Source organism: Mastigoproctus giganteus, chromosome 9 (genome assembly GCF_048544385.1).
Source record: "Mastigoproctus giganteus isolate SK-2022 chromosome 9, ASM4854438v1, whole genome shotgun sequence".
NCBI lineage: Eukaryota > Metazoa > Arthropoda > Arachnida > Uropygi > Thelyphonidae > Mastigoproctus > Mastigoproctus giganteus.
Genome location: NC_143583.1, coordinates 90,821,443 through 90,849,400, shown reverse-complemented (window position 1 = coordinate 90,849,400; position 27,958 = coordinate 90,821,443). Strand labels below are relative to the sequence as shown.

The following is a 27,958-nucleotide window of genomic DNA, read 5'->3' as shown; positions in this document are numbered from 1 at the left end:
AATCCTAATTTGGGGCAATTTTTTGTCATTGCCCTGTATACTTGTTAATTAACTAATACTTAGTACAAATTGAGTTAATTAATATTCAGTTGGAACTAATAATGAATTTGTGCAACAGTGCCCTTTTTGCCCTTAAAAGATGATAGCTGCTCTACAATTCAACTTTAGCCCCTGCCAGATATACCTTGGTACTATTCCACTTGGCCTTTTTTCACAATACATTTCCTCTTGTCTATGAAAATCAAGTCACCAACTATACCTTCTTTGTGTGGGACTAAGGATCTCTACTGTGGAAGATGTCATTGCGTTATCAGCTGTTGGAGCATTGGCTCCAGTGTTGGGCTTGTTAAATCTCTCTCTCTCTCTCTTTTTAATCCTTCGAGGGCATCAACCCTATTCTTGAATTCCTCATATAAGCACGTCAGAATGCCAAATTTGTGCTTAACCTCCTCGTGCTCTTTGGAACAAATACATTCTAAGTTATCCCCCCATGGCTCTATCATTTGCTGGTAAATGTAGCTTCACAAAAAGAGAGCAAATAATACACATATATAGTCCTGTTCTAGGTGAACTGCCAAGAGCAATTCTCCCCTGAATCAACACATTGTTATAGGATTTTAGCAGGGTTTTTGGTGCATCAGGAACTTAATCTATATTGTGCATGGATCAACACATTCTTGCTACTTTTCTCTTTGTTTTGCTGCACTAGTCCGTGGCATGATTCTAGTCTAAATTTAATATGAAAGTAGTATTGCTGCACTAATCTCACTTTTTTGATGGCAGGATTCTGAATTATGTTATGTACTATGTAATACAATTACATTATAAAATAATATTTCTATTGCGATAAATTTATAGTTTCTGGACCTAATAAAAAACACATATGATATTGTTCCCACTCCCACAAAACTACATAGAAAACAATCCATTTAGCGCCTATATTGTTTCTATATCAGTATTGTAATAATGGCAGCAGAATTCCAATTTTTGTATATTGGTACAACACATATCTGAGGGAGAAGACAGAGAGTGGTAATCAATGAACACTGCTCATCGTGGACTAATGTTATTAGTGGAGTCCTTCAGAGTTCAGTGTTGGGTCCATTATTGTTTTCTGTATTTATAAATAATATTGATGATGATATATCAAGCTTAATGTCCAAGTTTGAAGACGATACAAAGGTTGGCAGGGTTGTTAAGGACGCTACTGATGCTATGCTGCTGCAACAGGATCTGGTGTCACGCTTTTTGCCATCAAAGTCAATTCCATCACAGAACAACTTCCTCCAACTGTAAACAGTGCCCTCTATGTTGATGACTTTAGCATATTTTGTCAGTCATGCAACATGAGGGTTATTGAAAGACAACTGCAGAAAGCTATTGATCGCCTCAACTCCTGGGCTCTTGCTAATGGCTTCAGGTTCTCGCCGGAGAAGACCGTTTGTGTACACTTTTGTCGTAAGCGTAATCTTCATCCTGAACCTGAATTAAAGCTCGGACAAAATGCAATTCCAGTAGCAGCGGACACAAAATTCATGGGACTCGTATTCGATAAAAAGCTGACCTTTCTGGATCACATCCGTCAACTCCGCACAAAGTGCACAAGAGGGCTGAATATTCAGCGTTCTCTTTCCTCAACATCTTGGGGTGCGGATCGATGTACCCTACTACGCATCTATCGTGCACTTGTACGATCCAGACTAGATTACGGGTCCCTGGTATACAATTCGGCCAGAGACAGTGTACTTCGATGGCTGGATCCTGTCCATCATCAGGCTCTCCGTATCGCTATTGGAGCATTTCGAACATCTCCTGTCCAGAGCTTATACGTCGACGCAAACGAACCACCGTTATCACTTCGACGTAAGCAGTTGTCCCTAAAGTACGCCTTAAAACTGAAATCCCTGCCAGACCATCCTACGTGGCCATTCGTTTTTGAGCCACGATGGGAAAATTTGTACAACACCCGTAAGACTGCCAATCGTCCTTTTGGTATTCGTCTCCAAGAGCTACTCAAAGAACTTAATATTAAGGTAGACAAGGTTGCCCAAACACCAAAGCAACCCCTTCCACCCTGGCATGCTCATGTTCCAACATGTGACTTGTCCCTTAGAAATTGGGGAAAGTCGGACACTCCATCGTCTGTCTACCTGCAGCTTTATTCAGCACACCGAGCTGAACATTCTGACTTCGCGCCAGTTTACACAGACGGTTCGAAGTCGGAATCATATGTGGGATCTGCTGCTGTCTTTACAGACAGCACTACATCGGAGCAGATTCCCTCTGAATGCAGTATATTTATTGCAGAGCTGCATGCTATAGAGTTAGCCTTGGATCACATTAGTGAATGCCAATACCAACGGTTCATTTTATATTCCGATTCTCTCAGCATGTTACAGGCTTTAATATCTGTGAGATATAATCCTCATCCAGTTCTGTCTAGTATTCAGCAGAAGATTCACTTCCTCCTTGGACGTGAATATGATATCCGCTTCTGCTGGATTCCCAACCACATTGGGATTAGGGGAAATGATTTGGCTGACGCCGCAGCCAAATCAGCAATTCCCAATAATAACCGCTGCCTGTCAGTCCCCTATACAGACTACAGGCAAATAATACACCAAAAGATATATTCCCAATGGCAGGATTCGTGGAATAGACAGACTGCGAATAAATTATATCGTATAAAGCCTGTTATTGAACCGTGGCAGTCTAGTCTGCGCAGGAATCGTAAGGAGGAAGTTGTTCTTGCCCGGACCCGCATAGGACACAGTCATTTAACTCATTCGTTTTTGCTGAGGGCTGATGACCCTCCTATGTGTGTGTCCTGTGGCACAATTTTAACGATTAGACACCTTTTAATTGACTGTCCAGATTTTAGCAATATCCATTTACCGCTTTTAACCATCTGACTGAGCCGTATACACTCAGTCAGATTTTATCTGACAATGACAATGTGTCTGCTGTTTTTAGCTTTTTTAAATCAATAAAGGTTTTTACTCGTATTTAAAATTTTTACGTTATTGTTATGTCTTTTATTATATATCTGGACATGGTGGCCTAACTACTTAGGTCACTGAGAGAATAAATTTTTATATATTACCTGGTCTTGGCGCATTATAGCCCTAGATGCTAATCGCCAATAAAATCTAAATCAATCAATCAATCAACAGGATCTGGAAAGGTTGAGCAGATGGGCTGAGAGGCGGCAAATGAAGTTTAACATTGACAAATGTAAAGTACTACATATGGGAAACAGCAACCCCAGAGCAACGTATCAACTCTGTGGTACTACACTGACAGTGGTAGAGAATGAAAAGGACCTGGGGGTAATTGTGCAGGCAGATATGAAGTTCTCTGAGCAGTGCAGACGGGCTGCAAGAGTAGCTCATAGTGTCTTGTCAATGATATACAGGAATTTTTCTAGCAGGGATAAGAAGGTGATTATTCCCTTGTATAAAGCAATGTATAAGGCAATTTCCTTGTATAAGGCCACACCTTGAGTACTATATACAGGTCTGAAGGCCTCATTTCAAGAAGGATGTAGAGCTGCTGGAATGAGTACAGAGAAGGGCAACAAGATTAGTGAATGGAACAAAGGGTTGCTCTTAGGAAGAAAGGCTTAAATTTTGCAAATTACAGTGTTTGGAGACTAGGCACTGGCGAGGTGATCTGATAGAGGTGTATAAAGCCTTGAATGGTTTGAGCATGCTCAATGTTGATGGAATATTTCCTCTTGCTCAGAATAATCACCTGAGAGGGCATAAATTCAAATTGAGGAAAGACAGATGTAGGATGGATGTGCGGAAGTTTGCCTTTAGCCAGCGGGTGGTTGATTGGTGGAACAGACTTCCATCCCTTGTTGTGGAGGTTGATAGCCTAAATAAATTTAAGGCTCAGCTGGACAGGTATTTTGAATGAACAGAGGGGTGAAGTGGAAGGTTTTTTTTTATTTTTTGGCTGATGCTGCATAAGCTTGCTTTCTTGCATCATATGCCTCTACTAATGCTCAGCAGAATTTGAGTGATTATATATTTATACAACACAGTGGTGTCAGAAGTCTACTTCTGATTTGTTTTAAGCAATGTCGAAGGCCAAGTAACTAACAAATTCACCAAAATAATCAGCTAAACACAAATAATAACTGCATTAGTATTTTAAACAAAGGTTAGCAAGCAAACAATTATTTTTTAGCTTTTAAAAAAATTCCACTTATCAGCTTACAGAACACAATCTGATGAAAAGTAGCTTTGACAGCAGGTAATACTTCGGTGCCTCCGTAGCCAGGTGGGAAGGAGCAGCAGTGCATAGCACACGCTTCTTGATTAGACCGGGGTTCGAGCCCGTCACCACCAAATACGGAGGATGCAGAAAGGTCAGGGAATGACCACCACATATCCCGGAGCAATATGGCCTTAGTTGCTAATGCTCCTAAAAACCAAATAACGAACAAACAACAAACAGGTAATACTTCTGCCTTAATAACCTTCTTCTACTGACAGGAAATCCAATTCATAGTTTTACTAATAATAGCACACTACATTCCACCTTCCAGTTTGAGAAATCTTGCCCTGCACAAACAGCTTTATCTTTTGGAATGTGCACTACCCATATCGTATATGCTAATCCCCAGGTAATTCTACAGTGGGATGAAGAAAGCTTAGTTAATTTGTCCTTCTAAAACTCAGTCCTGTGTTATTTCATGATTAAAAAAAAAAAAAAAAGTCTGTGCTCATCTTCAAACACTCAGATTGCTAGACAAGGTTGAATATTTCTTTTAGAGATCACCGTGACTTATAATCTCTCTTGGCATAAGCATCACATATATTAATTTCTCTGCATCAAAATGATGTTACTTTTTTTCCTAAACAGCTACTGTATGTGTATCTTCCTTTCTGTTCCAACCTAGGATTGAGTCAGCTGAATCAAAGCATTCCATCTTTTTCTGTCTTCCCAAATCTTATCTTCTGTCATTCTCTCCCACCCAGTTCCCTTTGTTTCCACATCTTCTCTAATATGATCTCTCCATCTTTTCTGGGGTGTTCCTCTCTGCCTCTTCTTGTCCATTTTCATCTCAAACATCATTCTTGATATTCTGTTCAAGTTCATTCTCTTCATGTGTCCAAACCATCTCAAACGTGATGCAGTCATCTTCTCCATCAAACTTTCTATTCCCGAGTTCATTCTAATGTCAATATTTCTAATTTTGTCTCTTTTAGTTTTAGCTAGCATAGTCCTTAACACCTTCATTTCCATTGCTTGGATTCTGCTGGTATCCTTTTTATTCATCCTCCAAGTCTCAGCAGCATAGGTAAAAATAGGGACAAAATATGCCCTATATATCAGCTTTTTACACTTCATTGGAATTTCCCTAGCCCATAACATGCTGTTAACATTACAGAAGAAACTCTGACTAGCTGTTATTTTCCTTGTTATTTCCATATCTAGACTGCCATCCTTTGTTAATACACTCCCTGGGTACTTAAATTTGTTCACCACTTCCAACATTTCATTCCCTAATTTTATCCCTTTTGCAATCACCATCTCTTTGCTTTTTTGGCTACTTATCTTACCATACTCACTGACTACATTTTCCCAGTGTATTAGTTTCTCTTGAAATTCTTCCTTCTTGTTTGCCCAGACAACATCATTTGCAAATACAGCTGTGCCACCTTTTTTATCATCTGCCATACAAGGATATTTTCCATGACAATAATAAAAAATAATGATGACAATACACTACCCTGTTGAAGTCCATTGGACAGTGGAAACCAATCTGATTCCCCAAATTTTGTCCTCACACAACTTTCACACTTTGAATACATATTTTTAATCATCACAACCTCCTCCCTGTCTGTTGCCATTTTCTCCGTACTTTCCCACACCTTTTCTCTTTGCACATTATCATATTCTTTTTCAAAGTCTAAAAATACCAGAAAGAGAGGGTCTTGGAAAACTCCCAATGTCTTTCTAGCAATTCTCTTATAGAAATATAAGGTCAATCGTTGACCTTCCTCTTCTAAATCCATACTGTTCTTCCTTCATTCTCTCTTCTATTTTATTCCTTAATCTTGTCTCGAATATTCGCTCAAAAATTTTGGTACAATGGCATAATAAAGTGATTCTCTATAGTTTTTACATTCTCTTCTGGACCCTTTCTTAAAAATTGGTATGATGATTCCCTTTGTCCAATCATCTGGTATTCTTTTCTCTTTCCAAACTAAGCTGATAATATCATACAGCCATTTTAATCAAATGTTACCAGCAGCCCTAATAACTTCAACTGGTAACTCATCAACTCCAGATGATTTTCCATTCTTCATCTTTTTCATTGCTTCTTTTACTTCACCAAGACTGACTTTGGGCTCTCTTTTCCCACTGAAAATTCTTCTCTTCTTACACTATCTTCCTTTCCATTAGCATTTAAACACAGTTGTAAAATAGTCCTGCACCTGTTTCCTGATTTCTTTCTCATCTGTGACTAATTTTCCACTTGTATCAACTAGGAACCCTGGTTTTTCATTGTTCCTTTTCTTATTCCTCAACATCCCATATATCATCTTTCTATTTCCATTAATATCCTCCTCTAATTTTTGTGTAAACTTACATTTCTTTTACATTTTTTAATATAACACACACACACACACACACATGGAATCTTTATAAGATCAGACAATATGAATTTTACTAAACCAGACAATACGAATCCCTTAAGCAGGATGGCATCTTAAATGATTCGTATTGTCTGGTCTAAAAACATTTCTAATAAACTTAGCATCTTTTTATCCATTTAAAGGATTCCCACTTGAGAAATTCATTTTGGTTATAAGTGGAGTGACTGATTAACTAGATATAGCCTACCCATCTAGGAATGATAGCTGTATATATTTCCTCTTCCTATTCTAGTCTTGCAAAATATGGATTAAAAAAGAAAAAATAAAGTTGTTCCTTTAATAGTGCTTACTGCCTTCAGGACTAAATGTCTTGGCATTGCACTATTTCAAATAAACAGCACTTCTCTATCTTCATAAGGAAGTACTATTTAATTGAGTACATGAAGAACTCTGTACCTCCCTATGTAAACAGGGAACTACTATTTGAAGTGGCAATTCTAAGACATTTTGTTGTGGATACAGAGTGTGCGCTGTTTGTTTGTTTTTTTTTTTTGTATCATTTACAGAAAAAAAAAAACATTTTCTTTCTCTTTTCTGATAGAATCCTTGGTTTTTTAGTTTGAATTAAGAAGTGATAATATAACCTAGTATGATTCAGACATTTAAAATTTCATAAGTATAACACATTTTTAACTTTTATTTTTAGGCTTATCCTTATCCACTTTTTTCATATTTGTGACATTGTTCTAAACAGCTGTTTAGAATTTTATATATCTATTGTTGCATAAAGATTACTAATATTAACGTATAAGTCTTTCTACAAATTTGGATACTTCTCACTGTGTAATACTGTACAGTTAATGTATATCAAATTCTACATCAAAATGGAAGCAACTGATTACTTTGTGAAAATCTTTTATTCTAAGAGTAAATATTCAGTATAGGAAAAAAATATATGTGCTTAAGATGTTCAGCTTAAAAAGTTTGTATTGTTTGCTTCCTTCAAAAACATGCTAGGACATTTCACTGAATTAACAAATATACAAACTTACTGTATCTAGTGATCATACTTCTTGGTGTTTTTTAATACATATTGTATACATTCTATTAATATTATATATATTCATTTGTAATAATATTTTTATAGAGATAACGATATAGAAGAATGTGATCTGCAGCTGTATTTCGCTCTTGATTATAAACTGCTTGAAAAGGTTTATACTCATGAATTGAAACCAGATGGTTCAAGAATCAAAGTTACTAATGAAAACAAGAAAGAGTACTTGAGGTTAGAAAAAAATTATTTAATTTATTATAATGATGTTGCAAAACTGAACAAATATAAGAATTTCTGCAAACTGCAACAAATAGTGCTAACTACTACCTGTATACAAGGATAAAAAATAAAGTACCAAAGCTGACATGCAAATGCCTGCACCTGCTTGTCAGGAAGCATTGTGGAATTGAACAGCAGCATAGAACTCTGCAATATATGGTGTAAATGCTGGCCAAAGTTATGCAAGGACCCCCACCCTGCACCAACCTATTTGGCAAATACAAACACTTACTAAGAAAGAAAAATAAAACAAGAAAGTTTATGGAAATCACAGTAATCATTTCATCAGGGAGATATCAGCCACTGTGAAATTCCCAACCAATTACATGTCTGTCCCCCATCCCTTCACACTCTTTATTCTTTGCCTCTGGTGACCCACATTGTTATTTACTTTATCAAATTAAAATCATTTTTTTTTGGTTTTTTGTTTCCTGTATAATTTTTTTAAATATTTTTCTAATTTAGGAGTTTAATTTGTGTTTTGGCTTTTAATCTTAGGTAGTAGATTCTTCTTCTTCTGGCATTGTAACCCAGGGTGAGTCAGCCTTCTAGATGATGTTTTACCAATAAGCCCTCCCAGAAGCCAAACTCCTCCAACTTCTTATTCTCGTGATCTTTAAGTCCTCTTCTATGTCATCCATCCATCTTTTCCACAGTCTTCCTCTCACCCTCCTCCCGGTAGGTTTCCATTTCATTGTACTCTTAGTTCTGCCTTCATCCATTCTCATAACATGTCCCGACCAAGCAAGTCTCTGGCTCTTCACAAATCTGATGATGTCCACACCCTGAATGACGTGGTCAAGTTCATGGTTCATTCTGATCCTCCAGGATCCATCAACATCTTGTACGGGAATCAAAAACGTTCATAAAATTCTGCACTATAACACTCTCAACAGCTGCTCATCTTTACTCGTTAATGTCCAGGCTTCACAACCGTATGTCACAACTGTTCTGATGAGGATTCTGTATATTTTTAATTTTAAATGTCATTAGTAATTTCATTAGTAATAGAGTTGGATTGGTTTATCTGCAAACCTAGGAAGGTAAAATTCTGAACATGCTTAAACAAAAAGCTGCTGGTTCTTAAATTTTCTTGTTATTTGCCATTCTCCGGACTTCCATATATTTTGTCTTCGCTTCCCTTATCCTAAGTCATCTTCTTGGTGCTTCACTATCCAGCCTGGCCACTGTTTCCTCCAGTACTCCTTTAGTCCTATTAATTAGCATTAGCCCTCCCATGATGCTTATGCAGCATCAGCCAAAAAAAAAAAAAAATGCTCCCATTTCACCCCTCCGCTCGATCCAAATATCTGTCCAGCTCAGCCTTAAATTTATTTAGGCTATCAACTTTCACAACAAAGGATGGAAGTCTGTACAACCAACCAACTACCCGCTAGCTAAAGGCAAACTTCTGCACATCTACCCTACAACTGTCTTTCCTCAATTTGAATTAATGTCCTCTCAGGTGATTATTCTGAGCAAGAGGAAAAATCCCATCAGCATTGCGCATGCTCAAACCATTCAAGACGTTATACACCTCAATCAGATCACCTCACAGGTGCCTGGTCTCCAGACACTGTAATTAGTAAAATTTAAGCCTTTCTTCTTAAGAGCAACCCTTTGTTCCATTCACTAATCTTGTTGCCCTTCTCTGTACTCATTCCAACAGCTCTACATCCTTCTTAAAATGAGGCCTCCAGACCTGTATACAGTACTCAAGGTGTGGCCTGACCATTGCCTTATACAAGGAGATAATCACCTCCTTATCCCTGCTAGAAAAATTCCTGTATATCATTGATAAACACTATGAGCTACTCTTTCAGACCATCTGCACTACTCAGAAAACTTCATATCTGCCTGCACAATTACCCCCAGGTCCTTTTCGTTCTCTACCACTGTCAGTGTAGTACCACACAGTTTGATACGTCACTCTGGAGTTACTGCTTCCCATATATAGTACTTTACATTTGTCAATGTTAAATTTCATTTGCCACCTCTCAGCCCATCTGCTCAACTTTTCTAGATCCTGTTGCAGCAGCGTACTGTCATTAGTGTCCTTAACAACCCTGCCAACCTTTGTATCGTCTGCAAACTTGGACATTAAGCCTGATATACCATCATCAATATCATTTATAAATACAGAAAACAACAATGGACCCAACACTGAACCCCGAGGGACTCCACTAATAACATTAGTCCACAATGAGCAGTGTCCATTGATTACCACTCTCTGTCTTCTCCCAGTCAACCATCAATTTATCCATAGCAGCAATTTTCCTGCAATGCCACACTGCTCTAATTTGTTCAGCAGCCTACCATGTGCAACAGTATCAAAAGCCTTTCTAAGATCCAAATATATGATATCAAAATTATTCACTGCATCCAGTTCCTTTGTGACCACATCATAGTATCCAATCATATTGGTCAGGCAAGACTTTCCCTTAACAAAACCATGCTGTGTCCGAGCTGTAACTGAAGTCTTGTCTAGATGATCCTGCAGTGCTTCTTTAACCAGTACCTACATTAATTTTCCTGGAACAGAAGTTAAACTAACAGGTCTATAATTACTTGTGTTGCCCTTTGATCCTCCTTTGTGAATTGGGATCACATTTGCACATCTGCAGTCCATGGGTACCTCCCCTGAGTCCAAAGAAGCTCTCATAATTATGGCTAAGGGTTTGCTTACTTCCTTTGCCGCTTCCTTTAATATAACTGGAAAAATTCCATCCATCCCAGGTGCCTTTTTTATGTTTATCTTCAACAATTTCTCCTCCACTTTCCTCTCAGTTAATACAAAATCATCTAGCTCACTGCCAGAGTTTAACTCACCTCTGGCATTACCCTCCCTGAATAACTCCTCATGGGTGAATGTAGATGCAAAATACTCATTTAGTTTGTTAGCCACCTGAGAAGGATTATCAACTGTTGAACCATCAATATCTAGTGGACCAATCTGATTCACCCCTTTCCTTCTAGAGTTTACATAGGTAAAGAACTCTTTGCTGTTTTTCTTTGCATCCTTTGCCAAAGATTTCTCATAATCTGCCTTTGCCTGCCTAATCTCCTTTGTGACTTGGTTACAGACCAGCTTATATCTATCATAGGCTTCCATGTCACCCATTAATTTATATGTATCCCATGCATTTTTCTTCTCTGCCATATGTCTCATTAGTTCATCTGACATCCATTTAGGCCTAAACCTTGATCAATATTTCTTAGTTGATATGTAAAGCCTAGTAGCTTCCAAGAAAAATTTTTTGAATGCTTCCCATTTTGAATTTGCTGTTGGTAACATCATCACTGTTGGTCCCACCGTATAGAAATTAAACACTGTCTCAGACCACCATAGTCGCCTTTACGAAAGCAAAAACCCTTCCATTTACCCCTGATGGTAGTTACCTCTTTGAGTAAATCCCACTTCAGCACACTGTTATCACTGCCACCTAGTGGTTCCTTTATCTGCAGATTCTTAATGTATGAAGAATCAGTACTGATAATCAGATCAAGAGTATTACTCCCTCTAGTTTCCAACGTGCTGATGTAGAAAACAATCATCTAATAAATCCACAAAAGACTTATTAGTCTGTGAGTGACCAACCCACAAATTCCAGTCAATATCTTGGAAATTAAAATCCCCCATTATAAGACTCCAATTTACTGGCCCATTCTATTTCCCTGTACAGTTTCTAATTATACTCATCAGAGTCATTAAGCTTATAACACACTGCTACTCTCAATTTTGATCTCCCAATGCTTATGTCACACCAAACTGACTCGACACTGCACTGTCCCGCGATATTGACTGGCTTCACTTCCTTGGATTTTATGTGTTTCTTAACTAATAGCATAACCCCTGCTCCTTTCCTATCCTATCCTGTCTATCCTTCCTTTAAACATTGTACTCCCCAAATTCCAGTTCTGCATTCCTTATCTCTGTGTGACACCACGTCTTTCATATCCCAATAATATCTGCCTTTGATGTTTTGAGCAATACCTCAAATTCATCAAATTTATTAACCAAACTCCTAGCATTGGTGTATACGCAAGTATAAATGCACCTGTTCCTATTCTTAGCTACCCTAACACAACCCATGTGTTTACTTGTACCGCAGTGACACCCAGCAGTCTCTGAAATACCCTGTATCTTGTTTTCCAGGCTGCAGCTCATTCCAATAGAAGCAGTGTAAGAATCACTTTCACCTCTGCCAGTGGCTACTGTTAATCTATTAGTCCTTGTATCCCCCGAATCTAGCAGTTTTCCGACCCACCTAACAATGCCTCGATAGCATCAGCAAATATTCTTACACCCTTTCTATTTAAGTATATCCTATCCCTGTAGAAGCAGTCTCTCCTGTTAACAAGTACAGACCAGACTGAAAAAATTCTACACCTTAAGCCTTGCACAATCTTTCCAGGGCCAAATTGATTGACAAGGCTCTCATCATATACTTCCTCCTATCGTGTCTGGGCAGAATTGCAGACACTTTCAAATTCAACTCTAATTCATGGCTTTTTTTCAACAGTGACCTCTACTTGTTAAGTAATTCAATAATAGCAACATCATCAGCATATGCACAGACCTGCAATGTCTTTGTGTCTATGTGTCCAGTCACTTCTGATTTTCTGACAGCTGCCTTTAAAACCAAGTTAAATAACACAGTAGAGAGTACATCGCCTTGTCTAATGCCAGCATTAATGTCAAAGGGTGTTGTCAACTCATAAATTCTCACCACTGCTTTAGAGCAAGCCAGGGTTGCTTTTATGAGCTAACAACCTTTGCAGGTATGCCCAAGAGAAGGAGCTCATTTATCATTTCCCCTTTGTTGAGGCAGTCAAAATTTTGTTTGAAATCTACATATAGGTTAAATAAGTTATATTTTACTCTTTCTTTGAATATGGTGCCAGTCTGTTATAAATAACTCCTGACAAAAGTTTGTAAGTAACTCTCACAATGTTATACCCCTATAGTTAGAGCAAAGCAGTTTATCACCCTTCTTCTTGTGAATCGGCTGTATGATTCCAAGTGTCCATTCATCCAGGATTTTTCCTTAGACCATATTAATAGTATTAGTGCTTTAAAGATCATTAAGCACTTAATAACTTTTCAAATTTCTTCAAAGCTAGGGTATTCAATGCACAGTTTTACTGTATAGTACAATAGCTGTTTTGTTTCAGTCTTACCTCCTGTCAAGATGCTCAGTAATGTGGTTTTTGTGAACTGACTATTAGTATTTAGATGTTAATTAATAAATATTTCCTTTAGTTTTCTATTTTGTTTTCTCATATTCTCTTATTATAAAATTCATAAATATACAGATTTGTATGTAACATATATATATGTTGTAAATATTAAATAATAATAAAAATATACATATATACTACATGTATCCCCTGTATGTAAATAAGTTACAACAACCCAGTTGTAACTTATTTACATAATATGAGAGATGTCAAAGGATGTGCTTCTTAGACTAATAATATTTCAGGGGCAGAAAACCTCAAACTATGTGAAATTCAAACTATGACGTTAGTTAGTGCATTTGCATTATTACTACAAAGTTGAATTTTTTAGACAAACTGAAGTTTGTACATTGGTATCATTATTGTAACAACTCATATTGTGATGCCTTCTCATACAGTAGTCTTCTCTAAAGGGGAAATGTTACTTATTTGAAGTACTGTACTGTATAAGGAGGGCAACTCGTGATGGATTTCACAATATGAGATGTTACAATAATGATTTCAAACAAACAATTAATCAAAGTTAGACAAACTTTGGTTTGTCTAAAATTTCAACTATGTAGTAATAATGCAAATGCACTAACTAATGTCATTGTTTGTTTTCTGCCCTGAAATATTATTCTCCAGTTAAATTAATGCTGATGTGATACACAACAGCACTATATTTAAGTGTGGGAGCCCTACATTAAATATCTGAAAAAATAAAAGAAAATTTTGCTAACAATTTACAAAAACTGGAAACTCTGACATACTTATAGTGCAAAAGCATAATTTTTTTTAATATATCAAAATTGCAAATTAAGAAATTTTATTTGGTGTTTTTTTTTTATTTTTGCAGAACACCTCACATGATGATGATAATTAACAAAACAACTTGTGGTGATTTGCTTTGCAATATGAAGTGCTTAAAATGTTTGTAGCAAACTTAATTTTTTTTTTTTTTTGTGAAAAATAATGCTTTTCATTATACTAGTGCTAATGTTATATAAATCTCATAGCCTAAAGCTTATTAAATCTGTATTATTCATTTCATAAACTAGAAGTATTAGTATCGGCAATATGATGCAAGGAAGCATGGCTTATACAGCACCAGCCAAAAAAAAAAAAAAAAAAAAACACTGTCATTTGTTCATTTCTTTATTCAGAAATAAATTTAATGCTCCCTGGTGTGTTTATTATTACCCCATTAAAAACAGCTATTCTTGGTAAGAATATCCTTTTGTGCCCTCAGTTAATCTTCAGTCCATATGAGTTGCCCATCTCTGTGCCCTTTCCAACAGATGTCTGTCCTTCCTAAAATGAGGTTTCCAAACCTGTATTCAGTATTCCAAATGTGGCCTAGCCATTGCCTTATGCATTGGAATAATCGCCTCTTTATCCTTTCTGATAGTTGATTTGCAAGTAATTGATTAGGTTTGGTAACTGCTGCATAATAGAAAAAGTTTGGTTGTTGGGTCCTTCAAGTTCTTTTAGACTTTCTTCTGATGAGAGTCTAAAGGGTCTTGAAGGACTGTTATTATTATCATTTCTTCTATTTTTGTTAAATCTAAAGGACTACACAGTAGTAGGTCCCTTCATGTAAATTATTTGGTTGTAACATTTGCAGAAATGTTACAACCAAATAATAAATAAAAAGAAAACAAATAATAAATGTTCTGTTTATATTCCAGCATAACCACATAGGTCATTAGTTTACATCTAATCATTTTAGTGTGAATATCATCATTAATTGTATTTAGCAGACATATGGACCTGGACTATGATCAACTCAAACATGTGTATTACTGCACTTTCACATTGAATATTCAACTATGTACATGAAAATAATATAAATAAATACTCTTTATTGTACAACTTGCACAAATAAAAATGAACAGTGCTATGATACAAGCACTTCATGGCTGGTGGGGGGAACTAGGGGTTAATAATTTGAGTATTATAATTATTTCATTTTAATGGCTTTAATTGTAATATTAAACTCATCTCTAAAGCAGTCTTCCAGATCCAATCCTTCCATAAGAGGAGAAATTCTTGATTCATACCATGTACACTTGAAGTACATAAAGTTTATTGAGTTACATAATGTTATACAAAGTTTATTAATTTTAATTGGACTGTGTTTCTTTTGCCTTTGTAGTTATTCTTGTTGAGTTATTCTTAGATTAAAGTGAAGTTATTTGCAGACAGGATGACCTACTTACATGACGATATCTAAACATTTTCCCATCCTAAGATGAAATAGCAATAATTGATAAAGGCTGGTCTTCAGAAAATCTTTTTTTGAATGAAACAATTTCTGTGAAAGTAGACAACAATCCCATTGGTGATATAAATAGATCACAGTCTTAACTCATAAAGCACTACTGATTAGAAATGAGTAATGCCTTATGTTTATGTAAACATTTTCATCCTTGTTTCAACATTTACTGAAAATGAGTTTGATTTCTTCATTAATATTTATATATCCTGATATGCTTTGTCTCTACATTTACTGATTGAAATGCAATTTTGTGAAAGCCATCTTATCAGGATTGTTTGCAAATTTTTTCCTCTTTCTTTTTGCAGTTATATCAGTCTTAATCAGTCTTGAAGCTTTCACGCACATCCCTATTCGACAATACATCAAATTTTTTTAACTGGTGTAGCTTTTTACCTAGTTTATCTTTTTAACTTTAATATATTTATATTTATATTTTTATTTTAGCGCTGACTTTAGAAGCTTTATACATGAGTCTCTTTTCTTTTTAAATAAAAGAAAATAACTTCAATTTTATTTTCTTTATTTAATTTATTAAGCAAAAAAATTTTATTCCCCATAGAATAATAACATTAAGATTATGCCTACAAGATATGTGTAGTTGGCTGAGATTTCCAGTTTTGAGGTTATAAAGGTATTAAGGTATTAATATGTAAAAATAGTTTATTGTTAATTTTAAAAAGCAGAATTGAGTTAAAAAGTAACATAGGTAATTTGATAACTCTTTATATATATATATATCTATTATAGGCTGATGGCAGCATGGATGCTTTCCCGCCTGCAAGAAAAACAAACTGAAGCATTCATTTATGGTTTTAGAGAGGTTCTTCCTTTTGAATGGTTACAGTATTTTGATGAATGCCAGTTAGAAGTAAGGACAAGTAGTTCTATGAATCAATTTTCATGAATATGAAATCAGTATATAGAGATATTTAATTTTATAATGAATAGGAATGGGAATGTTGTGAAATTCCATTCCTATTTCTTAATTCTGACAGAATCAAAATTTCTATTAGCATTTCTAAACAAAACTGCTGTATTCTGACAAGTACCTTTATAAATTTTTTACATTATATTCATGAATTATATAAATTATTTCCTGAGAGTACTCACTTCCTTAGAATTGCATATATTATTATCTGTGAGGAATTACTCTTATTTAACATGTCATTGAGCACGTTTTTTTTTTTTTTTTTTTTTTTGAAACCTCAGATTAGCACAGTTATTTATGAATATTTTCATTATTTCTTTTCCTTGTAATACCACAAGCACCCTATACAATATCATATTCATAGTAGCTAGTAAAAAACTTTGCAATCTAAGTAATTGTGCTGGCTGATTTTCATACAACAGTATTTATGTGTATATAATGTAGCTTTAATAGAGATTTCTCATGATTTTGTTTTCAGTCATCAGTGCTAGCTCTATGCACTGCAAAACAAAATACATGCATATTGGCAATATTAAAAAAAATAAAAAAATTTCGTAACACAACTTGTTAAGATATTTTCGACCCCAACTTTTAGAACCTTGTAACATGACCATATATGAATATAACTCATTATTTTTTCCTAGTAAATCACTCTTTATTCTACAAGCACTTCAAAAATAGCATATAATGTATATAATAGTAATTAATTTTTTTTAAATTATTCTCTTAATACCGTCTCATTCCATATCCATCCCATATTTAGACAACTAAAACACCACCACCACCACCACCACCACCACAAAGGTATTTCTCAAGGAGATTTTTTTGTTAGCACATACTGTGAATGAAAGATGCAGTGATATTTTCAAAAACTTAAATTTGGCAGACGTATGGAAGTTTTTGCTATTGTTCGTAAAGTGAGTCTTGTACTAAGTCAGTATGTAGTCTTCATCAAAATTGGAATGCATTTTCAAAAAATTTCACACTCTCATAGGAATTATAGGATTACACAATAATGAACACTCTCACCAGGATATACAACAATTAAAACTTGAGAAAAAGTGAATCAGAAACTGGCATCATAAATGCACTGGTCAGTCTCTTGCTTCAGCCTCTCCTCAAATGACCTTTTTTGAATAAGAAAAAAAGAAATTCTAAGCAGAACTAATGGAGCATGCTTTCCACTTTCTTCAACATGTTGAATAATGGTGGCTGTTAGGAATTTATTTCAACATGTCCAATTGAAATAAAAAAAAATTTGTTCTAATCTGATGGCAAACACAAGTCCTGAATGAAAGATTCTTGTAATTTGAATGGTGGCCATATTTCAAGATGGAAATTCTAAATAAGAATGCTTCTGTTAAAATAACCAAGATCCCTTTCATAAGTATTTTAAAAAGACAAATTTGGTTTAAATTGGACTGTAAATGCACACTTTCAAAGGTGGTATATGTTATTTGAGTGGTGCCTATCTTTTTTTAAAGAAAGCAGATTGAAATAAAAGCATCTCACCAATATTTCTAATATATCTTTATGCATTTGATGGGAATTGATTGGATTTTAAACACACAGTTTATTTAGGCACATTGTGTGCACGTGCATGCATGCACGCACGCACGCACGCATGCATACACACACAAGGTTTGGGCAGGATCAGACAGAACTCTTTTGTGTGTAAGAAGTCCTCCCTGATCTCAAATACTTTCTGTGAAATATTTCTGTCTGATTGGTTTCACTAAAGGGACATTTACTTGAAAGATGAAACCTGAGTTAAAAGCATAATCACAAACTTTGATCATAGTTCTTCTGACCTTTAAGCACAGTAGGTTTGGGCAGGATCAGACAGAACTCTTGTGTATGTAAGAAGTCCTCCATGATAATATAGCAGATTCACTTGTCTCTTCTTTCACAAAGTCTGGGTTTGAATTTAGAGACTCAATGGATCCTTAAAGACATCTACCAGCAATTGAGACTGTAGCTAGCCAATTTCAGTACGAGGGAGTAGGGTTGTAAGTTATTATTCAGTTTTTCAGCCTAGAGAAAAATGCTTGTACAGACATAATATACATACAAAAAAAAAATAATAAAATAAATATATATATAATATACATACAAAAAAAAAAAAAACATATATATATATAAATATCATCTAGTACCACACGAATTTCCACACTATGACCAAAACAGTCACTGTGCTAAAGAACCCTCAAACAGCAACAGATGTGCAGGGAAAGTTTAGAAAACACTGAAATAAATTTCTATCCCAAAATCTGTTGAAGGGAAAGTTAAGCCATAAGCATGCTTTGGCTTTTATTATATGACTTTTTCAAGCAAACTTGAATTCACCGAATTTTTATCAAGAAGATTTTAATCACTGCAAAGAATATGAAAGAAGTCATTCCATATTCAAAGCTCCAAGAACGTGTAGAAAGAAAGAAAAACAATGAGTTTTACTTTTATATTCTGATCCATTCTTCTTTGTTGTAATTTAATATTCAATTATATATTAATAACTATGACTTTTATAATTAAGATTTTTATGACAGCTTGATGTAGAAGGCATTTACAAGGTGTGACAAAAAAGAAACAAGGTTGAACTGAGCTTACATAATATTCTCTTACCAATAAAATTGACTCGGCATCTTTTTAATGTGGCCTGCCCTTGATTTAACAACTGCTAGCATGTTCAGATCAGGTGAATAGTGTTGTGTTATGCCGATTTGTGTAAGGTGGACTTTATTGCCCTCAACAAAAAATATGTGATCAAAATTTAGAGTAGTGTATTAACATCCAATTTTTAGCCAAAATTACAACCAAATGTTATTAGCATTAGCAAAAGCACATGACGCAAGAAAGCAAGCTTATGCATAATCAGCCAAAAAAAAAAAAAAAAAACACACCCTTCTTATTTCACCCATCCACTTGCTCCAAATGTTTGTCTAGTTCTGCTTTGAATCTGTTTAAGCTATCAATTTCTACAACGATAAATGGAAGTTTGTTCCAGGAATCAACCATCCGTTGGCTAAAGCCAAACTTCCGCACATATATCCTACAACTGTCTTTCCTCAATTTGAATTTATGCCCTCTCAGGCGATTATTCTGAACAAGAGGAAGAATCCCATCAGCATTGAGCATGCTCAAACCATTCAAACTTTATACACCTGAGTCAGATCACCTCGCAGGTGCCTAATCTCCAGACACTATAATTTGCAAAACTTAAGCCTTTCTTCGTAAGAGCAACCCTTTGTTCCATTCACTAATCTTGCTGCCCTTCTCTGTACTCGTTCCAACAGCTCTACATTCTTCTTAAAATAAGGCCTCCAGACCTGTATACAGTGTACAGGTCTGGAGGTGTGGCCTGACCATTGCCTTATACAAAGGGATAATCACCTCCTTATCCCTGCTAGAGAAATTCCTGTATATCATTGACAAAACACCATGAGCTACCCTTGCAGATCATCTGCACTGCTCAGAAAACTTCATATCTGTCTGCACAATTACCCCCAGGGCCTTTTCACTCTACCACTGTCAGTGTAGTACCACACAGTTGATACGTTACTCTGGGGTTACTGCTTCCCATATGCAGTACTTTACATTTGTCAATGTTAAACTTCAGTTGCCACCTCTCAGCCTACTTACTCAAATTTTCTTGATCCTGTTGCAGCAGTGTACTGTCATTAGTGTCATTAACAACCCTGCCGACCTTCATATCGTCTGCAAACATGGACATTAAGCCTGATATACTATCATCAATATCATTAATAAATACAGAAAATGACAATGCTCTTCGTGGACTAATAACATTAGTCCACGATGAGCAGTGTCCATTGATTACCACTCTCTGTCTTCTCCCAGTTAACCATCCCCTTATCCATAGCAGCAATTTGCCTGCAATGCCACACTGCTCCAATTTGTTCAGCAGTCTTCCATGTGCAACAGTATCAAAAGCCTTTCTAAGATCCAAACATATGATGTCAAAGTTATTCCCTGCATCCAGTTCCTTTGTGATCACATCATAGTATCCAATCAAATTGGTCAGACAAGACTTCCCCTTAACAAACCCATGATGTGTCCGAGCTATAACTGAATTCTTGTCTAGATGATCCTGCAATGCTTTTCTAACCAGTGCCTCCATTAATTTCCCCAGAACAGAAGTTAAACTAACAAGTCTGTAATTACCTATGTCTCCCTTTGATCCTCCTTTGTGGATTGGGTGGTCACATTTGCAGATCTCCAGTCCATGAGTACCTCACCTGAGTCCAAGGAAGCTCTTATAATTATGGCTAAGGGTTTGCTTACTTCCTTTGCTGCCATCTTTAATATAACTGGATAGATTCCATCTACCGCAAATGCCTTTCTTATGTTTATCTTCAACAATTTCTCCTCCACTTTACTCTCAGTTATTACAAGATTATCTGGCTTACTGCCAGAGTTTAATATACCTCTGGCATTCCCCTCCCGGAATAACTCCTCATGTCTGAACGTAGATGGAAAATACTCATTTAGTTTGTTAGCTACCTGAGCAGGATCATCAACATGTTGAACCATCAATATCCAGTGGACCAATCTGATTCATCCCTTTCCTTCTAGAGTTTACATAGGTAAAGAACTCTTTGCTGTTTTTCTTTGCATCCTTTGCCAAAGATTTCTCATAATCTGCCTTTGCCTGCCTAATCTCCTTTGTGACTTGGTTACAGAACAGCTTATATCTATCATCGGCTTCCATGTCACCCATTAATTCATATGTATGCCATGCATTTTTCTTCTCTGCAACATGTCTAATTAGTTTATCTGACATCCATTTATGCCTAAACCTTGAACAATATTTCTTAGTTGGTATGAAAAGCCTAGCAGCTTCCAAGATTAATACTTTGAATGCTTCTCATTTTGAATTTGCTGTTGGTAACATCATCAGTTGGTTCCACCGTATAGAATTTAAATATAGGTGACTCCCGCTTAATGCTGATAATTCGTTTCAGAAAAACAGAGCGCTAAGTGAATCTGCGCTAAGCGAGTGCCTCATTCCCATAAGGTAACATATGTATTTGTGAGTTGCGGTTGGTGCCATAGGATATTTTCTAATCAATAATAAACGGTAGTGAAAAGATGCACAAATGTCGGTCAAAATATTTAATATTCAAATATTTGTACATATAAAATATTCTGCATTACACACGTATATAATTATGTGCTAACTACTTACATATCAAAATTCCAATTAAAATCATGAATTTAATTGATCTAAATTGATTTAATTTAATTGATGAATTTAATCATGAAAAATGTGTCGATTTTGAGTTGAACTTTGGCCCTCTTCCAAATAAACTAAAAGGGGTATTAATTTTAAATCCCCCACAGCGTTACTACCTAACATGTCTGGTGGAACAGACTTCCATCTCTTGTTGTGGAATTTGATAGCCTAAATAAATTTAAGGCTCAGCTGGACAGGTATTTCGAACGAACTGAGGGGTGATGTGGAAGTTTTTTGTTTTTTTTGGCTGATGCTTCATAAGCTTGCTTTCTTGCATCATATGCCTCTACAAATGCTAATGGTAACAATAAAGTCAACCGATCCTTCGCTGCTTTGAAACCTGGCATGTTTTATTTTTTTCTTCTTTCAATATGAAACTTATTTTAGGCATTCGTTTACAGAAAAGTCCTGCTTCATCTATGTTAAAAACTTGTTGAGAAGTATAACACATAATACCCCTCTTCAATAATTTTAACAAGTTCTTTTTTGAAGGTTTCGGCTCCTTGATCTGCACTTGAGACTTCTCCATGGATTTTAAATCTATTCAACCAGCCCTTACCAGTTTTAAATGATTCCAAATTTTTTTTTTTTTTTTTTTTGGTGAGTTTTCTTCAGATCATCATATTGGCTAATCTCTCTCTCTCTCTCTCTCTGTTTTTTTATAATATTTAACTTAACTGAATTCTGCATTGGATATTATCTTTAATAAAATCTTTCCATTTGAATCCTAATAGCCGGCCCTAGTTGCTTGCAGTGGAACAGCTATCTTTCCCGCTGCTAAAATTAATTCTTTAATAATTGTTCTTACAGTTAAACTTGCAAGTCCTAAATTATGGTATACATCTGCTTGTTTGACCAGAATCGATACGCTTAAAAACTTTTAATTTAATTTTCAAATTCAGTCTTTTTTTTTACATTAAGTCTTCGTACTGCGCCCAGATGTTGTTGCTTTTACATTCTTATCGGCCATTATTAACTCTTTGAAAATGTAACTGCATTGGTTGCATTAATTACGATACAATGTTCAAGTAAACTGTCCGTTACGCATGATGTCTAATACTGTACTGAGTGATGACTAGACTTCGGATAAATGCATATAACTCAAATATTACAAGCAATATACTTGATAATTTTTTAAATGTTGATCTCGGAACTATGTAACAAGTCACTGTACTGCATTAAATTAGCGTGCGAGAAAATTTCACTCAGAGTGGGAAAATTTCTCAAGTCAGCGTGGGAAACGTTTTAATACTGTTTTGCTATTCATTTTCAAGCTATCGACTCCATCAAATGAAACGATTTCGTTAAATATGCCAAAAATGCAATCTGTAAAAGAGCATTATAGTGATCTGTGACAGCGTTATAGTCAGATACGGGTTATAATATAAGAACAGTGTTATAGCGAATCGGCGTAAAGCAAACCACGTTATAACAGGGGCCTGCTGTACTGTCTCACACCACCGTAGTCACCTTTACGAAAGCAAAAACCCTTCCCTTTACCTCTTTGAGTAACTCCCACCTAGTGGTTACTTTATCTGCAGATTCTTAATGCATGAAGAATCACTACCGATAATCAGGTCAAGAGTATTACTCCCTCTAGTTGCCTCCCGAACATGCTTTTGTAGAAAACAATCATCCAATAAATCCACAAAAGCCTTGCTAGTGTGTGAGTGACCAACACACAAATTCCAGTCAATATCTGAGAAATTAAAATCTCCCATTATAAGACACTCTGATTTACTGGCCCACTGTATTTCTGTGTACAGTTGTTTATTATACTCATCAGAGTCATTAGGCCTATAACACACTCCTACTCTCAATTTTGCTTTCCCAGTGCTTATGTCACACCAAACTGACTCAACACTGCACTGTCCAGCCATGTCGACTGGCTGTACTTCCTTGGATTTTATGTTTCTTAACCAATAGCATAACCCCTCCTCACTTCCTATCCTATATATCCTTCCTGTACATATTGAACTCCAAAATTCCAGTTCTGCATTCCTTATATCTGTGTGACACCACGTCTCTGTTATCCCAACAATATCTGCCTTTGAGGTTTTGACCAACACCTCAAATTCATCAAATTTATTTACCAAACTCCTAGCATTGGTGTACACACAAGTATACATGCACCTGTTATGTTCTTAGCTACCCTAACACAGCCCATGTATTTACTTGTTCTGCAATGACTCCCAGCAGTCTCTGGAATCCCCTGCACCTTGTTTTCCAGGCTGCAGCTCATTTCAATAGAAGCAGTGCAAGAATCAATTTCACCTCTGCCAATGGCTACTGTTAATCTATTAGTCCTTGTATCCCCCGAATCTAGCAGTTTTCCGACCCACCTAACAATGCCTCGATAGCATCAGCAAATATTCTTGCACCCTTTCTATTTAAGTGTATGCCATCCCTGTAGAAGCAGGGATGTGCAGCCTGGTCTGTGCTTGTTAACAAGCACTGACCAGGCTGAGAAAAATTATACCTGTTGAGCCTAGCACAATCTCTCCAGGGCCGAATTGATCAACAAGGCTTTCATCATATTCTCCCTTCTATTGTGTCTGAGCAGAATTTCAGACACTTTCAAATTCAACCCTAATTCATGGCTTTTTTTCAACATTGACCTGTACATAGGTTGAAAAATATTTATGGTAATAAAACTGTCTTGTGCTTATGTATTTGAGTGGCATATGAGGTTTTGGACTAATTGAGAAGGTGTGATAATCTGAAATTTGTTCAACCTAAATCCACAAAAACCACTGAAAACATGTAGTGTGTATTGGTCACCATTTAATGATTAGAATAATGGCTGCTAAACATAACTGGAAGTAATTCACAAGATTTTGACCAGAGATTTGGGCATGAGGAAGGTGTGCATGAAAACAGTGCCCAAAATTTCCAATACACAACCACAAAATGAAAAAAGTTGAAATCTGCACTGATATTCTGGAACAAATTAGAAAACAACAGGCTTTGTTAAAGCTTCAAGTACTACCCCAAAACTAAATGAGAAATCCTTCAGAGGACAATAAACATGTCTCCCTGACCAAAGAAGGCAAGATTGCCTACTCCAAGTGATGACAGTGTTAGTTACATTTTTTGATGCTAAAGACATTGTGCACCACAAACATCATCTAGCAGGGCAAAGTCAACCATTACTTTTATAAAGATGTTCTGGAGTGTTTAAAAGAAAAAGTTAGAGAAGCTGTTAAATTTTTCTAATGACTTAAAGATTGGGAGCATGGTTAATGATCAGAACTAGGCTGTGCTGCTTCAGAAGGATTTGGACCAACTGCAAGTATGGGCTGAAAAATGGCATCAAAAGCTTAAAGCTACCAAATGCACTTCAGGAATAGAAACTCATGAGTAGTTTGTAGATTGGAGAGAGGAATTAATAAAGTTGAGAATGAAAAAGACTTGGAGATTAGAATACATGAAGTTTAATATACGGTTTAAACAGGTGGTAAGAGAGGCACATGGTGTTCTGTCTGTAATTTATTTTAATTTTGCAAGTAGAAAGGATGGCAGCATGTGTGTACTGCTCAGAGAATTTCATATCTGACTGCACAATTATCTTCAAGGTCTTTTTCATTTCCCACTACCCTGAGTGTAATAGTACAGTGGCAAATTATGCAAGGCAGCAAAACATAGAGACAGCAGACAATTCAGAATTAATTGAGACTCATGCTGAAGAGCTCACCATATAAGCTTTGGATGAAATGGTGGCAATGTCCATAAGGTATAAAGTATAAGGTATGTTCGTGTCAGACGGCACCTGGGATTTCTCCCATCTCGTGTGTTTCACTGTATCGAGGACAGTACACTGTCAAAGCCAGAGACTTGAAAGTGTGTGAGCCGTGTCTGTGCAGTGTGATATGTTGTGCCCATTGTTTATCCGGCTTATTGGCTGCTAGGCCCCTAGTGGGGCCCCGACATTGCCCATACCCTGCCACGTGGAGGCTAGCCGGGTGTATCCAGTATCACAACAGATTGCTCTGGCAGGTCCTGCCACCTAGTTTCCTGGGATTTCAGTGGCTAGACCTATTAAAAAAAAAAAATTTTGCATTTGACATTAATGCTTAATGGGATTGCTGTTAGGAAATCGCTGGTTGAGGTTGAACACTAAAGAGATGTGTTAAAGGCCAAATAGGTCAGGCAAAATTTTGATGTTATTAAATTTAGACATGTGAGGCTATACGCTAGATAAAAGCTAATAGTGTTAGTTGTCTTAGAGATTTACACAAAACCGGTAGAATTTAGACATTGATTATAATTTGGCGGCATTGTTAAGGGTGTACTTGGTCGATTTAGTCAGAGAGGGAGGGGACTGAAGACTGGAGGGAAAACAGATAGAAGAATAGGGACGATAGAGTAGGCATCCCTAAAGAGGTCAGTGGAGACGAGCCCCACAAGGTGAAGTATGGGGGGTAGGCAGGGAGGAGAGGAGACAAAGATCCGTTTCCTCCCTCCCCTGCCTGGGGATGGGGTTTTAAAGGGAACCAGGTTAGAGTACCCAGTTCAGATCGCCAATGGCGTGTTGGCAGCAAAGCCGCAGAAGAATGTCTTCATCTGTGTCATGTCCAAGGAGTGTCGAATCCGGTATGAAGGTCAAGCTGCCCATCCCACTCCAGGGGTGGGATATGTTAGCTGGCAGTGGGAAACCGACTGGTGGCAATGTCCAGTGAGAACCAAATTAATCTTGAAGATGAAGTGCTTGACATTGTTAGACCAGAATTTAACATCAAATCATTAAATGAAATTTTCAAACTATCCAAACAACTTTCTGATAAAGTAATAGTAGTAGTAGTGAACTTTCTGATAAAGTAATAGTAGTAGAGGCATGCGATGCAAGAAAGCAAACTTATGTAGCATTAGCCAAAATAAAAAAAAAAAAAAAAAACATTTCACACATCCATTCCCTCTAAAAGTTTGTCTAGTTCCTCCTTGAATTTATTTAAGCTATCAACTTCCACAACAACAGATGGAAGTTTGTTCCAGCAATTAATCACCCGCTGGCTAAAGGCAAATTTCCACACATCTATTCTACAACTGTCTTTCCTCAGTTTGAATTTATGCCCCCTCAGGTTCACAATTTGAGCAAGCGGAAGAATCTCATCAGAATTCTGAGTGCTCAAGCCATTCAAGGCCTTACAGACCTCAATCAGATCACCTCACAGGTGCCTAGTCTCCAGCCGCTTCAATTTGCAGAATTTAAGCCTTTCTTGGTAAGCGGATCCCTTCGTTTCCCTCACCAATCTTGTTGCCCTTCTCTGTACATGCTCAAGCAACTTTGCATTCTTCCTAAAATGAGGCCTCCAGACTTGTACGCAGTACTCAAGGCGTGGCCAGACCATTGCCTTATATAAAGGTATAATCACCTCCTTTTCCTTGCTAGCAAAATTCCTGTATATCATTGACAATACCCCATGACCTGCTCTGGCAGCCCATCTGCATTGTTCAGAAAACTTCATATCTGACTGCACAATTACTCCCAGGTTTTTTTCATTTTCTACCACCCTAAGTGTAGTACCACACAGTTGGTACTTTTTTTCTGGGGTTACTTTTAACCATATGCAGTACTTTGCATTTGTCAGTGTTAAACTTCAACGGTTGCTACTTCTTAGCCCATCTGTCCAACTTTTCTAGATCCTGTTGCAGTAGCACTCTACCATTACTGTCATTAACAACCCTGCAAACCTTAGTATCATCTGCTAGTCTTGGATATCTTTAATATCCAAGACTATGCTTGGATATTAAACGTAATATACCTTGATTGTATCATTGATAAATATACAAAACAACAGTGTACCTAACACCAAACCCTGGAGGATTCCACTAATAACATTAGTCCGTGAAGAGCAGCGTCCATTGATTACTGCTCTCTGTCTTCTCCCACTCAACAACCCTTTTAGTGGATCGAGTGGATCCAAATATGGAGAGGAGCAACAAGTTTAAGAGAGAACTTGATCACTTGCTCGTACCTTATAAAGAAGTTCACACAAAGAACTTGAAAAGAAAAAGAAAAAATTATCAGTTTTGTAAATAATTTTCATTTTTGAATAAATGTTAAGAAAGGAAGCTTTTTTTTTTTAAAGGTTAGATATATTGAGGCTTTTATATAAGAGGAACTTGGAAAATAAAATCTATTATTAGCAGCCTGCATTGCTTGCTGCTAGTAATAGATTTTAAATTAAATATTAAAATATTAAATATTAAAAGTCTACATGTAATCTAATTAATGTTTTTGTAATTATGCTAGATATGGAAAAAAAGTACTAGACTATGCTGTCAGTAAAACTTTTATTATTGAAAAATTACAGAAATCAAAAGTAAA

General features: G+C 36.3%; 1 protein-coding gene across 1 annotated transcript in view; it reads left to right on the top strand.

Annotated features, from left to right (window-relative positions):
• LOC150080536 (NEDD4-like E3 ubiquitin-protein ligase WWP1) overlaps nt 1-27,958 on the top strand; it is a 167,013-nt gene that overhangs the window by 122,247 nt on the left and 16,808 nt on the right. Inside the window, exons 13-14 of the mRNA XM_090382065.1 lie at nt 7,762-7,902; nt 16,199-16,319. Coding sequence (XP_090238191.1) covers nt 7,762-7,902; nt 16,199-16,319 — 262 coding nt within the window. The remainder of the gene's footprint in view (nt 1-7,761; nt 7,903-16,198; nt 16,320-27,958) is intronic.